Here is a 16,301-nt window from a genome sequence, read left to right as displayed (position 1 = left end):
CCCCTCGTTGCTATGCCATCACCATGATCTTGCGTGTGCGTAGGATTTTTTTTGAAATTACTACGTTTCCCAACATAGTGGCCTTCCGGTAACACAATACGATATGGACTACCCCGCGTACTACGCTACTTTGGGTCACCCATGACCTACACGGACTATGTTGTGAGTGTGGACGCGGCTTACCGCTTACCTGCAAGCTTTCCATACACTACCCCTTGGCACAACCTAATAGAGTCCAATAGGCCCATGATCCTATGGCATGATCGTATTCGGGAAGATTGACTAAACTCCATGATCGGATCAAGCCGCAACAAGTCAAGAAAATTGTGTCAGTGTCTGATGACTGACACCGCTAACAACAGGAGCTCACCGCTACCAGACATGGACCCGGCGGACATCGACACAAACTGTGCGTTGGGTGCCACACCTGCGATGGGCACAAGAGTCCAGAACCTAGGGGCTGACGCATCACACTCCCCCACCGATGTGTTGCTAGAGTCCGCTACTTACACAGCAGAAGTGTTAAAATATTATTGTCCACCTCTCTCCACTAGTTTGGACGTTTAAGTAACTTGTTGGAGCATGTATTTAATATGGTATCAAAGTAAGGATGTCTTGAGTTCAAGACCCAACCAATGCACTATTAATAACAAATAGTTGTAACCTACATCGATCCCATGTCTAAAGCATAGAGCGGCCTAAACTTAAGGGGGGGGTATTAAAATACTATTGACCGTCTCTCTCCATCAGTTTGGACTTTTGGAGTAACTATGGTTGGAGCATGTATTCAATATAACTACACTCAGGGATCCTAGAAGAGGATTAGGTAGCCAGGACCCTGGGGGCTCTTCAAGGCGCTATCAGATTACTCGCTAGCCTAGCCGTGGAACCCCGTAGAGGTACCAACAAGACCACAATGAACCAAGATCTCGACGCCTACCAGATAACAGTCCCACATACGTGAGCCATAGGACCATCTTTCTCGCGGCCCGTGGCTTGTAGACGGTGTCGAGCGAGAGCACAACATGGAGTGATGAGGCCAAGACATGGAAAAAGGTTGTCCCCAAAGAACGAATGTGGTGGCCACTGCTTGACAATGACCGCCGAAGGGGGAGCGCGATGAGCGTGAGTGTAGTAGGCACATTTACATTCCAACCAAGACCCACCCGACCGCCATCAAACGAGATCATTGACGATCGTGGGGGATCAAGTCATCCCGTCGTGCCTATCATCAGCCTGTTAGGTCATTGAAGTCCCTACGGGCATGACAACAGACTAAGTGTGACGAGCGAAATGATCGAACCATGGGGCCATACCCCCTCCCCCGCTTTCGACATTGGTGACGACATTACGAGGTGTGCCAGGAGCTTACTCGCATGATCACCGCGATCCCGGTACCATGACATGCGCAAACCCAAGAACTTTGTAAGCTATGTAGGCCTTGCCAACCCTCTTGCCTTCCCGATGAAGTTCTCGATGGAGGTACGAATTATGGACGGCGACACCTATGACATGACAAACATCCTACCAACTTTCCAATAGAGTAACACCCGTGCATAGCATTAGAACTGAACAACTAAATCCATCAATAACTGGAACACCTTCAAAAATATCTTCATTGAGAGCTTCTCCACGTCAAGGGACGAGAACGGGTTGAACATGACTTCAAGTACATTTGGGTTATGGAGGATGAGAAGTTGCGTGACTTTCTTCATAGTTCTAGAAGAAGATGCATATGATCCCTCATCTCTCGGAATAGGGAAGAGACTGAGACCTTTCTGGTAGTCGCCTGGTACGTGGATTGATAATACAGGTGGATACTATCATGGTTGGTCAACTCTTCGAGATTATCCAGAAAGTGGTCGCACCCGAGGACTTTTGCCCGCCAAGACAACAACAATCATTGGTTGCGGTCAAAGTGCCCTGAGGTTGAAAAGGAGCGCTGATACATGCATTTTGCATCAAAATTTTGAAGAACAAATACTCCACTTTCATGCATATTTATCACTTTTGCACCAAAAAAGTGTGTGTGTGTGGGGGGTGCATTTCAAGGCAATCATCATCACCAACTTCTGTGCATCAAGGGAACATCTACATCCAAGCAACCGTATCCATCGACATCACCATCATCGCCCTTCATCTTGTAGGCTTAGCCTCTATCACAAGTATGCGGGAGTCAATGATTTTGCATTACATAGGCTTAGTATCTATGAACACAACACCGGCCAAGCAACAATAACCGATACAAATCATTACGAAATTAACAATTACGCAATATTCCCGCCGTCCTCGAGAAAGATTGACCCATATAAGAAACATAATTAGCTTGTCCTTGTAGCACAATTAAAGACTCGGCCACTTGTCGCACTCCTTTACTTTTACTGTTATTTGCATTACCATGCGACTCCACCATCACAGACAATTACACCATTAGAGCGTAGTTAAAAGTATAGCGAACTGCTGGCTATATGATATTGCCATGTCATATATAGTCATCACTAGTCACTTATACAGTAAAATAAGCTATAAGTGGATGTAAGAGTAGTACTTTTCTCCACCTTCTCTCTATCTCTTTCTTCGTATTTATTGTATCTGCCTAGAAGCAAACATATAGCTAGGCTCTTGCCTGTGAGACCACTCCCCTCACGTTTTCATGTCTCTCTCCTTCACATAGGCAAAATTGCCACGTAAGCGGGCTATAAACCCACTATTGTACTTGATGTTACACCTTTGAGCCCATACAGTGAATTATTGTTATTTTGCACTTACCAATTCATTTTGCTTCTCATGGGATTGATAATTTTACTTATCAAAAAGATCTACAATTGATACCCTACACTTGCGGGATGCCAAGTGCCCACAAAAGCAGCATATGGGCAGCTCGAACATGCTAGGTGGGTTCGGTCGGGACAATCTGCTCATGCAGGGAGACTCATTTGGGAAACTCAAGCCATGGTTGAAGAAGTGACAACCGTCGGAGCCTACATCCACGACAAGCGCTTGCCACAACTCGTGCGAGTTCCGAATGACCGATTCTCATGAAAGATCTTAGTGTCAAACTCTCTTGGTCCTCGTGAAGGAGGAACATACACTCGGAGGGACTTTAGCGTCAAAGCCATTGAGTGGAGACGGCGAGGACACACCCTTAAGGGCCATGATGTAGGTGAATCACCTATGGGGAGGGATGGCCACTTTATAGGTCTCATACCGAGGCAAATACAATCGTGTAGGAAGTCTTGGCACCCCCCCAATGCGAGTCAGGTAGTCAGGTTGAGATGGGCCAAGGCGCCTATAAACTTTGAGGAGAAGGATTGCCTGCCAAGTTGTCCCCATCCATGACAACTTCCACCAGTAGTGTCCCCAATCATCGGAGCGTGCGGGTTCACCGAGTCCTGAGGGAGCTCCTTCATCATCATCAGAGCAAAGATCCTCGGATGTAGATTCTGCGAGTAGAGATTAAACCAGATTTGAAGTCGTTCCATGGGCTCATAGTGCGAACGTCACACCTACCTCTCAGACAGATTACCATGGTAGTCATTTTGGAGGGAGATAATTTCCTCGTGAATTATGTAACTTCAAGGTAGTCAGTTTTGAGGTGGTTTACAACGACTTGATAGAATGATTGCACCTCACACGATTCATAACCACCCTGAACTATACTAGATAATGATGGTAAAGCTACTGGGATCCAATAGCATCATCACTAACACCGCGTGCGCATCATCCGGCTTGATATCACCAGAGACTTAGTACAATAAGCTTGATAATGCAAATTGTTAATAGGGGTCTGTCTATGTTGCATCTAGATGTGAGATAATATCTCACATCTAAATGTGACGTCACCCAGAAATTGTCATCGTTGTTTGTTTCCCGTTCCTCCCTTCGACGTGAGTTGTTTTTTTGTTTCGGCCTGTATTCATTTGTTCCTCCCACCCAACCCACCTAGTCCAACTACCCCGCCTCCTGGACCTTGTTTGTTGGTCTTTTTATTTTGCCAACCCACCCAGCCCCAACTACCCAGCCTCCTGGGCCTTGTTTTTTTTTTTTGCCTGTTTGTTTGTTAGACACAAAAAAGGACTGGGCTTTGTTTGACAGCATATAACAGTTGCAACCTTGTTTAATTTTTTTCTTGTTCACTCCATGAATCAACAATTGATGCAACCTTGAACGAGTCTGCAGGCAGCCATCTTCAACTGACATGATTAAAGGTTCGTGCATTCCCTTTTTACCAGAGCATCCACCACACAAACATGTCCAGCTATACAGCTGAATACAAAATATTCAGCAAAAATATCATACAACAAAATAGACTCGCAGCGCCATCAACTGAATATTGGCTCTTCTCAGTAGGCCGCTTCTTTAACAACATCAGTTCAGCAGGTCAGACTAAACACCTGCTCAAATTGCATAAACTCCAGAATCACATCAGGCAAAGAAAGATCAGTCCAGTTCAGCTAGTGTAGTTGATGGCTTCTGGAGTTTATGCCTGGAGACTGGACCTATGTGGATACAGACTGCACATCTTATACTGAAAACAATTCATGTGCAGATTCAGAACATAGCTAGTCGCCTCCTGTCATTCCACTCGCCTATGTGCTACCCACACACCAAGTCCACCGGTTTAGAACACAAACATGACACACCCCGCCAGGACTAATTCGAGTTGGACAGCCACAATTTTGAGTAAGATTTCAACAATGTGAACGAACAAAAACAAGCAGGGTTCAGGGAGGGGAGGAGAGGGGTGCTGCTCACTGGCTTTTGATGCGCCTCGGCTGCGGCGCACGGTGGGCCGGCGAGGATGCTGCAGATCATGTCGGCGGCGCAGAGCTTGCGGGCAGAGCCACGCGACGGTGCCTTGTCGGCGGCGCAGAGGATGTCGACGGCGTTCATGCCGCGCGCCTCGCCGGCCGCGCAGCTCTCGTCTGCCGTGTCCGTTGCGAGTGCTTCATCCGCCGCGCGGGGGTGCGCTGCGGGGGGCTCGTCGGCGGCGAGCTTGGTCGCCATCGCCTTGGAGCTAGTCGCCCCCGTCTCTTCCTCCTCTCCTCTGCTCCACCGATTCAAACAGTGCCACACAAGGAAAAAAAAAACAAAATAAATGTGTCGGTGTGGATAGTTATGGGAGATCCGTTGGTGCTTTGGGATGTCTTGTAAAAAAAACCCTACAAAAAGTTAGAAAGTGCTTCCAAATACAACATTTAGGCTTGCCTTCCCTAGTAGGAAAAAAAACCACTTGTTTGTGGTTTGGACTAGCAAGTAGGTGGCAAACAAAAGCTTCAAAATATATGAGATAAAAAAGGCCAAAAAATGGGACATTGAAAAAACTAATGAAACAATTTATGGATGGCCAAATTTAATATTTACACAATATTTTGTGGAGTATAACATGTCTTATGACCCATCCATTAAAAATCTAAAAGATTAAAAAATGTGTTGAATAAAGTGAACATCGTATTTGAACTCATAAAAACTAATTCAAAAACAAAACAAAAATAATAATAATCAAAAAATTAAATGTCGAAATTATTTTTAGTATAGTGTTGTGGCCATCAGGGCAACACAAGGTTTGCGGGGTGCGGATGGTCGCGCTATACGATCCCCCAAAGAAAAAATATTGTGTAAAAACTACATGAAAAGAAACAAAAACAAGCAAACACCATCCCACCGCACCTGAGTTACAAGTTGGAAGTTGAGTTGCAACTAGGGCAACTACAAAAAACATACACACGCTCGAGTTTCGACTCGGCGGAGAAGTTGCAACTAGGGTGAATACAACCCCCCCCCCCCTAGTTGTGAGTCGACAGTGGACCTGCAACTGAGGCAAATACAAAACTCCACCCCGAGTTGCGAGTCGGGGGTGGTGTTGCAACTAGGGTGAACACAAAACCCTCTCTAGTTGCGAGTCGACGATGGACTTGCAACTGGGGCAAATACAAAATCTACCCCCACTCTAGTTGCGAGTCGACGCTGGACTTGCAACTGGGGCAAATACAAAAACTACATCCCTTGAGTTGCAAGTCAGTGATGAAGATGCAACTAGGGGTGAACACAAAACCCTCACCAGTTGCTGAGTCGATGGTGGACTTGCAACTGGGTGAATAGAGAACTACACCCCTCGAGTTGCAAGTCACGGGTGGAGTTGCAACTGGGGCGAATACAAAAAAAACTACAACCCTCGAGTTGCGAGTCGACAGTGGACATGCAATTGGGGTGAATTGAAGAAAAAACTACAACCCTCGAGTTGCGGAGACGGGGGTGGAGTTGCAACTGTGGCGCGAAAAACAAAAACAAAACACCCGTCCGAGTTGCGAGTCGATGATAGACTTGCAACTCGGGCAACGGAAAAACCCCCTAGTTGCGGACAAGAGCTTGACTCCAACTACATCTAATATGAAACACAAAAAGAAAACAAAAAACAAAGGGTGAACACAACACCCCCCCCTCGAGTTGCGAGTCAGGGGTGGAGTTGCAACTAGGGTGAACACAAAACCCTCTCCAGTTGCGAGTCGACGGTGGACTTGCAACTGGGACAAATACAGCAACACTCTCCAGTTACGAGTCAACGATGAGGACGCAAGCGAAAACGCACAATAACGACAGAAAAACAACTAGCATGAATCTTGAAGATAGGACAAGATCTAATGGCTGTGGACTTAGATGTGAGATAGCTATTTCACATCCAGATGTGAAATAGCAAACCTCTACAAAAAAAAGGGGTCGGGCCTATCCTTCTCGTGACCAGACAACGTGCAACTAAGATGAAACAAACTACAATCCCAGTTGAGAGTCAAGGCTGCACTTGCAACTGGGATGAAAAACAAAACAGATGCCTAGTTGTAAGTCAGGGGTGAGCTTGCAACTAGGAGAATGAGCCCAGTTGCGAGTCAAGGGTGACTTGCAACTAGGACGAGACAAACTATAACCCCAGATGTGAGTCAATGGTGAACTTGCAAATGAGATGAAAGACAAAACACATGCCCAGTTACGGGTCAAAGGTGGGCTTGCAACTCAGAGGGTGGACTCGCAACTCGGACAAGAATGAGACCAATTGCGAGTCAAGGGTGTGGACTTGCAACTGGGACAACTACAAAACTAAGAGCCCAGTTGCGAGTTAAAGGTTGACTCGCAACTGGGAGGAAACAAGTTATGAGCAAGTTGCAATCAAAAGGTAGATTTGCAACTGGGATAAAAAACAAAACACATGCTCTAGTTGTGACTAGAGAATGGGCTTGCAACTTGGACAACTACGAGCCCAATTGTGAGTCGAGAGGGACTTGCACCTGGGACAACTACAAAACTACGAGCCAGTTGCGAGTCAAGGATCGACTTGCAACCGGGATGAAACAAGCTATAGGCCAAGTTGCGAGTCAAGGATCGACTTGCAACTGGGATGAAAAACAAAATACATGCTCTAGTTGCGGGTCGAGGGTGGGCTTACAAGTCTGACAACTGCAAACCCAATTACGATTAAAGAGTGGACTTGCAAATGAGACAACTACGAAACTATGAGCCTAGTTACAAGTCAAGGGTCTGACTTGCAACTAGGATGAGACAAACTACATGCCCAATTGCATGCCAACTGGGATGAAAAACAAAAACACATGCTCCAGTTGCGAGTCAAGGGTGGACTTTCACTTGGGACAACTATGAAACTATGATCCTAGTTGCCAGTCAATGGTCGACTTGTAACTAGGATGAAACAAACTACATGCTAGTTGTATGTCAAGGATGGACCTATAACTGAAGGAAAATAAAACACAGGTAAAATAATCGGGGTCAAATCTCGGTCAGTGAGAAGATGGGGGATAAGCTTCATAGTCGAGCCCCCCAAATGACAACATATATAGGCCCCTGTGAAAGATAAACGCGTCCCTACACAAAAAAGCTAAGCCCACAAAAAAACCAATACACAAAATATAATAACGGTTCACTAGAAAAATGTCATATCGGCTCTCACTGTTTCATGAGGGACAAACCAAAAAAACATGACGCAAGGACGACGAGCATGACTCGGAAGTATGTCTATCTGACGTATATGAGTTAGATGAAACATTGTTAACTCTCATTTAGATAATAATTAGCAAACCAATTTGAAACGGGACCTCTGACCGCGCGGCAAAAAACGGTCCAACAAAGAACACGCACGCGAACCGGTTGACAAGTAGATAACAAACATAGATTCGACACAGAGTGCGCGTGACAAAATTACCCGCAATCAAGATTTGCATGACATTTAAAGCAAACGTATGACAAAGTAAAAACAAGTTCATGAATTTGAACGAATAAAGGGGAAAAGAAAAATGAAAAAATGGAAATAGAAAAGATAATTTAAAACAAAAAATATGAATGTAAAATTGTTTATAATTTTAAAATAATAATAAAATATAAAAAATAAAACAAAAAAGGAAAATAAAACGAAAACGAACAAGAAAACAAATACTAGGTATCAAATAAGAGTGCAGAAAAATAAGAAGAACTAGGACTGAGTGTAGCATAGACTTGTGAAAGAAATAAAAAAAGGGGCAATCAACCTGGCAGTAGCAACGATCTTGAGTAGCATAGACTTGGAAAAACCAACAACGCCCGACCTAGCATTAGCAAGGACCTGGACACAGGCAACGCGTGAGACAACGCGCCGCCGAGCGAGCGCAGCAGCCAGATCACGGCGTTTGCACGAATATTAAAGACATTTAATCTAATGGCTCTAGATTTAGATGTGAGATACTATTTCACATCTAGATGTGAAATAGCAAACCTGTTGTTAATATACTGGCCTAAATTGGATATAGCTAGATAAAAATATGAATAAGTAAGAACTAACCTACCTTCAAATCGAAAAGATAAAAAACAACAACTGCTTGTTATGATACGGCAGGACTAATTTCTACCTCTATCTCTACATAGGATTGCTTGAGATCCAAGTCACAGTGTAGAATAGAATATACATAGCCCACGACACGATGATCAATACATATTCGCCGGCCGTATTCATCTTACCGTACAGAAGCTCCAGGGAGTAACCGAGCTTGCGGCCATGGCTGCAGGAGCCTACCATAGCTCGTCAGCTAATTTGACGATCATGGACCTTTTCTACGCCCTCCTTCTCACCATAGTCATCTTAGGCACCGCCCTGGCCCTCTTCTTGCCGGCTGCCAACTATGACCCGAAGCCCCGGCTGTTCATCCGGCTGGTCGAGGCCCAGGGGCTGGACCCGTGCGTCCCGGAGACGGAGGTGCGTTCCCCGACCTTCGAGCTGGCCGTGGACGTCGGCCGGGTGTCGGAAAGCAGGCGGGGGCCCTGCGCCGGAGGTGGCGAAGCGATGCTGCGGGTCTCGTACCGCGGGAAGATCCTGGCCTGGGGCGGCGTTCCGCGGTTCTGCGTCGACGGCAGGTGCCTGCAGGGGCCGAGCGCCAGCGTGGCGACCGTGGTGGCCACGGCGGAGGGGCTCGTGTTGCAGCGGGAGCTACGGAAGAAGATATGGGCCGAGACCTATGCTCTCGGGAGGGCCGAGTTCGACGTGGAAGGGAGCGTTCCTGGATTGGGTCACCTCCGCTGCAAAACGTACCTGTTCCAAGGCGACCCGACGGAGGCGCTGCCTCCGTGCTCCTTTCACAAAGACCCGGAGGAGAACACGTGGTGATGAGGTTTCTAGCGTCTTCTTTTCCCGGATTTAGGGATATTATGCTTTATTACTTATGTATGCTTTGCAAGGCAAAATGTTAAAACTCGACCAACTCTTACACGATCATCTTTACAACTGTTAAAAATTATACACATGATCAGGGAAATCATCGACGTTTTCCTCTGCACTCGTCGGTGGCAGAGCCAGGAAGATGTTGTTACAGTAAAGGTTGGGAGTCGGTGATCGGAGCCAAGAACATATTCCCAAGGGTTCGACGACAACCCCAGATCCGCCTAGATAAATCAGGGTGGCCTAACCTCAAAAGCTCCGTGACTTCGAAGTTGGCTAGATGTCGTCGGTCGAAGGAAACTAAGACACGAAGCACCATTGTCAACTCTGTTTTAGACCGATAATACTAGGCCTACGAACGGTTTTACGAAGCCTTTCGTAACCTTCTAAAAAGTAACCCCCCCCCCCCCTCGATTTTCAGTGGGATGGGGCCCTTCATCCCCCCGCTTCCAATCCTAAACATCCAGATCAGCACCTACGTAAAATCCCTACGTAGCCTTTCGTACGTCTAGTATTACTCGTTTTAGACGTATTTGAAGATCACCTTCATAACACAACCACTCAGCCCTCCCTCCTCTACGTTCATGATGAAATCGCCGCTCGCGAGATGGACCAGGGGCCAGGGAAACGTTATTCTTGACCTGCATGACGCCGCCATCGCCACCACAACACGTCGCCGAGGAACCAAACTCTAACCATAAGAGACCTAAGAGCATCTCCAGCCATTGGCACTCCCAGGAGGCCTGAAAATCGCCGCCTGGGGCTGAGCCGACACAAAACTCAGCGCTGGGGGTGATTGAGTTCCCAGTCGCCGCCCCAGGTCGCCCCCAGGCGCCGATATCGGCCCATTTGTTTCGCAAAGCGTCCGCTATTCGGCCCATTTTCGGCGACAAATCGGCCTGATATCGGCGCAAATCGGCCATTGTTCGCCATGGTTGGGCGCAAATTCAACACAAGTAATTTTTTATCACATAGTTCATTACCGAAAATCAATAGAAATCAAATAGTTCAACAACAAATAATTCAATATAAATTAAGTTCAACAAATAAAAACTCTTATTTCATCATACGTCGAGCTAGGCGGCGTTGCCCTTGAGCCTCCATAGGTGATCCACCAGATTGTGCTGCAGTTGTTGATGCACATGTGAGTCGCTGGGTTCGGCCTGGGATCGCCGGGCTCAAAAACGGGACGAGCCGGCGGATTTTGGCGTCTTGGGGGCGCGACTGGGGCATTTTTTCGGCGCCGACGCCCAAAAAGTCGCCCTAGGGGGCCTGTTGGGGTGCGGCTGGAGATGCTCTAACAACATTACCGCAACACAAATCCAGAGTCCCCACTCCCTCCCACCACGGGAGCTACAAAAGGAGGAGTGGACTCGTGGCAGCCGGTTGGGAGCGAGTGCATAAGTGACAATTGTTTAGGGTCGAAGGGAGGTGGTGGTTGTGTGTGTTTGGTACAATTTACGAAGCATGACTCTTATACTTTATTATTTGACAATACTCTTATTATGTACTCCGCTGGCTCATCTCTTCGCTTCACCCTTCGGCGCATCCATCTACGCCTCCGTCATCAACATCACATTTCCATATCCATATCCATCTCCATTACTAAATTAATCACTTGTAATCGATATTCAGTTGCGAATAACGACATTAGACTATCAATCATTAAACTTCAATTAATTTTTTAGACAATGGCATTTGCTTGCGGTTCGATCGTGATGTGTGAGTAATCCCCTCAGGCTAAGGACCAGGGTATGGCCTCGCAACCCCATGGATGCACAAGAAGGGATTGACGATATGTATTTTATTTATATTTTTGTGTAATTATTTGTCTCTTGTGTCTACCTCAATCCCAGGGATCACCAGTACACGTGACACCAACGATCGAAACAAGGAGAGGTATATAGCAGGTGAAAGTGGGAGGCTATGCTGAAAGCCGGTGACAATATGGTGAGTGCGATAGCAAGAATCAATTCCCTGGGGATACAACCATGTAGTCACCAAACGCTGATGTGTTGGTCTGCTTTATTCTGATAACGGTTAACCGAGGTAACCTTGTTAGTCGGATAGGGCCAAGGTTGGACAATCCAATCCTCGAAGTGGTAGTCGGTCGTGGTATCACAAGGATGCATAACCCACTTATTAGTTTTCGTGCATATATTATTACTTTCCGATGCATTGTTGTTCCATCTTATCATAATCCAAGTGCGTGTACACAGATGCAAGTGAAACCTTCGCTCTGTCCTATTTTCTTTGTTGTTACTCCCCGATCCATATTATTTATCGCTCAAACGGATGTATCTAGATGTATTTCAGTGCCGATACATCCGTTTGGATGATAACTAATATGGACCGGAGGGAGTATAGAACTTACGACTTAGTTGAGTTTTCTGAATGCTAGCAGTTAACTTTGGTATCTAACTAATAAATGTGAGTAAAATAGGATAGTGGATCGGTTGGCATCGTATAGTACCAGTACTGAGAGTACCATTGTTGTATGGCTATAAAGTGGACCTCCATGTGTAGAGGAACTTTTGCTTCTCGATTGTAACCCTGTTAATACGGAATAGGTCTTTTACCCTCGCAAAAAAACTTTGGCATCTGAATAATTTAATTTAGTCTTTACCCTCTGTTTTAATATTTTCGTTGCTAATTACCCCATTTAACAATTTTTCATCCGGACCACCTAAAGTTTTTTCGGTTTTTACCCCCTTCTAAAGTATTTTAAGCTGTGGATTGCTCCTCTAGCGATTCTTTTGCCGAACAAAGTGTTGATGGAGTTATATCTAGTATGATGCACTATCGAGAAGCAAGTGTCGTGAAGAATGAGGCGAAACCAATGAACACGGAGTTGCATAACATCAAGAAGAAACCCATCAAGAAAGAGGTTGTGCTTACATACACTTGACGATCGTGAGAAAAAAGAAGTGTCCGGCTACCGGTTCGAGCGCCCGAAAAAATGTCTGGACAAAGAGTTGCGGCGTGGTGCATGCCACGTGTACCTGATGGCTTGGACCCACATGATAGGTTGCTAAACAGGGTAAAAACTGATAAAACTTTCACTAAATGGGGTAATTCTGCTGAAATTTGTTAAATGAGGTAATTTGTGTAAAAAATTGTCAAGGTAGGAGGTAAAAACTACTGCCTCGGATCCAAATAAATTGTCATAGCTAGAGCCGCGACAATTAATTTAGATCAGGGGAGTATAATTCACTCTAATTTAAAACTCTGAATCACCATTTGGCCTCGACTGCTCTCTACCGTTTGATATTTACTCTCTTCATCTCATAATATAAGTGCGTTTTTTACACTAGTGTAGTGTCAAAAACGCTGGCCCGTGTAGGACTTGTCTCAGAACCTTCTGCCGTGATAACGGCAAAAACACTGTTCCAAAACAGGGCAAAAATTGGTTGTAGTACTGCTCTAGTTTCTGTCGATACATACATATTGTATCCTCTGCCTCAAGATCTAATCATGTGTGCTATACTACCTCACAGGTACACAAGTATTGTCGGTTCAGACTTCAGACTGGACAGTCGTCAAACATGTATACTTCAGTACTGAATATGTTCGAAAAAATTAAAAGAAAAACAGTAAGACGATTCATTCTAAGCCACATTCACATTGTTCTCGAAACGAGATCATACGAAAAGGATCCACAAACCATCTGACAGAAATTTGCTGTAAATTGAGGTTCTACTTCAGTAATCAATACACCATTACTGCACCAAGCATCTGTCTTAAGTGTTACAGTATATGTGGATTGTACTAGCCTTTTTCATTAGTTCAGACTTTTGGTTGTGTTGGCTAGTGCATGAAGCTTAACATGGTATCGGAGCTAAGGTCTTCAGTTCAAGTCCTGGTTTGCGCAATTTTAAAAAAAATTGCCGATAGCCCCGGCCTCTTGAGTCATACGTGAGTTTCACGCGCCGTCGCTCTCTTCCGGTATCAAGTCCTGGTTTGCACATTTTTTTTAAAATTGCTGATAGCCCCGGCCTCTTGAGTCATACGTGAGTTTCGCGCGCCGTCGCTCTCTTCCGGTATATGTGGATAGCACTAGCCATTTTCATCAATTCGGACTTTTGGTCAGTTGTGTTGGGCTGTTGGCTAGTGCATGAAGCTTAACATTAAGTACTGAAGCAGTACACAACTGCCATCTGCCCCGCATTGCAATGAAGAAAAAGTAAGTTGTAAATATGCCCTCTCGTGGGCAGTCCAGAATGTCCTCGCTACAGCAGATGACTTTATTTAGGGAGATCAGCAGATCACTCCATCAGGAGTTTGTTATGGCATCCTAACCAGCAGTTTGCTATGATGTTTTCAAGGATACTGATCATTGCTATGATATCTATTGTGACTTCTTAACTTCAAATTTGTTCAACAATCCATTGGTATTGCCCAATCAAAGGAACACATTATGCATGGCTGTACTTGTATTTTTGTATGGTAAACAGGATATCGTAGAAACAGAGTATTACTTATTGCGACGCCATATTCAGATCCTTGTTTATCATCAACCATAGCACATTAGACTGCAGTGAATCACCAAACTGAACGCCTTAACATGGAATGCAAGATGTAGTGAACATGAAACAGCAATAAAGCAAAAAGCTCTAACGAAAAATATAACAAGGATGAATGATCTGCTTTGGAAGCATGCAAGTAAAATTTCACCAATAAATCACTACATTGCCTCACAAGTATTTTCGGACATGGAAGATAAGGTAGCCAATAGTAAGGACAATACACTACTCACCTCACTATAAACAATAGTTGCTCTATAAGCTCCGCAGACTTCCTGCGTAAGTGCCAATGGAGCTGCAATCCAGCACTTCCAACACATCAGCATGAGCGCCAGTCCTTGTATTGTAACTTTCTATGATTCTCTTTCCATAATTACCACTGGTAAAGAAGATCCTCCCATCATGTAATGCCAGAAAAGGACATACAAAGATTCTAGCAACATGTGAAGGCAAGCTGTATTTCTTAACCCAGATACCTTCCTCAATATCTGCCAGGAACCACAAGTCCATACATATGTGATGAATATTGTGAACTGTAACTAAGCAGCCATTCAGTTCAGCTATCGACAACTGGAGACTATGTCCTGGGTAACTCAATTCCTTGTGGTCCTGAACATACTTGAGCACCGGCGACGGACCTCGGAGAATCCCCATCCACTCCTCTGTCTCGAGATTGAATGGCGCTATGCTGCCTGGTTCAGCAATTAATACTAAATCAAAATCAAGGTAGTAAAATTTCATCTGGAAATAAACCACCCCACGGATGACCACACAACTCTTGTCGACAACCGATGGAGGGCCCTGCTTTCCCCTCCACATTCCATGGTCGCTGCCGTCGAATGTGATAACCTCGCACAGCTGCCTAGCTGGTTCATCATCACCAAGCCTAGTGATGCGGAGAGCCTTGTACTCTCCAGTGGAAGGAACCTGCCCGACAGTACGCAACTCCACCTCGCTACACCTTTCCCCCTTTAGCTTATGCGCCAATTCCATGGAGCGGCACTCCGGCAAAGCATGGGTAGCCCCGGTGACAGGGTTAAGGATCCAGAGACCCAATGGGCGGCACGATCTGGCGAAGCAGATCAGGTCGAGACGGGTGCGCAGCACATGGATTCCATCCTCGCCGGCCGGAACTCGCACGACAGCGCCATTCTTCCTCACTGGGACGATGCCACCCCCAACCCTTGGGATCCGCCCAAGGGCGTCTCCCGACAGATCCACAACACCAAAGCTGTTGCTGGCTCTGTTTCCTCTTCCATCGACGTAGCCGATGGCGAGGAGCGGGTCCGTGTGGCGCGACTTGTGCGCCGCGATGAAGAGCTCGCTGGAGGTGAGGGCGCGCCACGACCTGCAGACGGCGCGGAGGCGGCAGAGCTCCCTGGCCGGCAGGCGCAGAAGGATCTCGTACATCGCGTCCGGGAGCAGGTCGCCCGAACCCGAACCAGAGGCGGCCAGGCGCGGCTTCGAATTCGAAGACGCCATTGCTGCAGCAACAAATGGTGTGAGCGCCGGAGGCCACCAAATTGGTTATACTGGGGCTACCTCAAGGAAAATAAAGGTGACCTTACGTACAACGCCGGGGGTGGCTAGCGGTCGCCGTCGTTCAGATCGGAGGCGAGGCGGGGGGAGGGTAAAGCAGCCGGGAGCACTTCGTCGGCCGCCGTCGAGGGCTTTCGGGATTGGAAAATCCTATATGCCGCTCGTTGCGTCAAACTGCTGGCGCTTCGCACAGGCGAGCGACCGAGCAGCGACGCAACGGGCCGGCCCGTTGAACCGTTCCAGCGCTCCCGGTTTTGGGAACCTTCTAGAGGTTTCCAGCTGGTTTTTTCCGGTTTTGGGAACCTTCTAGAAGGTTCCTGAACCGGTTTTTTTCTTTTTCTATTTCTGTTTCTTTTTTTTCAAGTTTATGTTTTCTTTTTCAAAAAAATGTTCACATTTTTTGGAAAATGTTCGCGCTTTTACAAAAATGTTCAGAATTTGAAAACAATTCGTGTTTTCAAATTTTGTTCACAAATTCAAAAACTGTATGCATTTCTCAAAAATTGTTCAGAATTTTCAAAAAATGTTCGCGCTTCCAAATTTGTTTG

At 46.1% G+C, this 16,301-nt stretch overlaps 1 protein-coding gene across 1 annotated transcript; it reads right to left on the bottom strand.

The window, feature by feature from the left end:
- Positions 1–14,229: 14,229 nt before the first annotated feature.
- On the bottom strand, positions 14,230–15,897 carry LOC119305825. The gene is made up of 2 exons (XM_037582239.1): positions 15,778–15,897; positions 14,230–15,698 (listed from the first exon to the last, which is right to left on the bottom strand). Exon 2 carries the CDS (start codon positions 15,694–15,696, stop codon positions 14,470–14,472), a length of 1,227 nt encoding a protein of 408 aa, XP_037438136.1. The 5' UTR covers positions 15,697–15,698; positions 15,778–15,897; the 3' UTR covers positions 14,230–14,469.
- Positions 15,898–16,301: the final 404 nt, after the last annotated feature.

Source organism: Triticum dicoccoides, chromosome 5B (assembly GCF_002162155.2).
Source record: "Triticum dicoccoides isolate Atlit2015 ecotype Zavitan chromosome 5B, WEW_v2.0, whole genome shotgun sequence".
Taxonomy (NCBI): Eukaryota; Viridiplantae; Streptophyta; class Magnoliopsida; order Poales; family Poaceae; genus Triticum; species Triticum dicoccoides.
The sequence above is the reverse complement of the archived record's forward strand: the minus strand, read 5'-3'. Positions and strand labels throughout refer to the sequence as shown.

What these genes read in the sequence shown, in the direction of transcription:
- LOC119305825 (XM_037582239.1), bottom strand. Translation starts at nt 15,696, where the DNA reads ATGGCGTCTTCGAATTCGAAGCCGCGCCTGGCCGCCTCTGGTTCGGGT.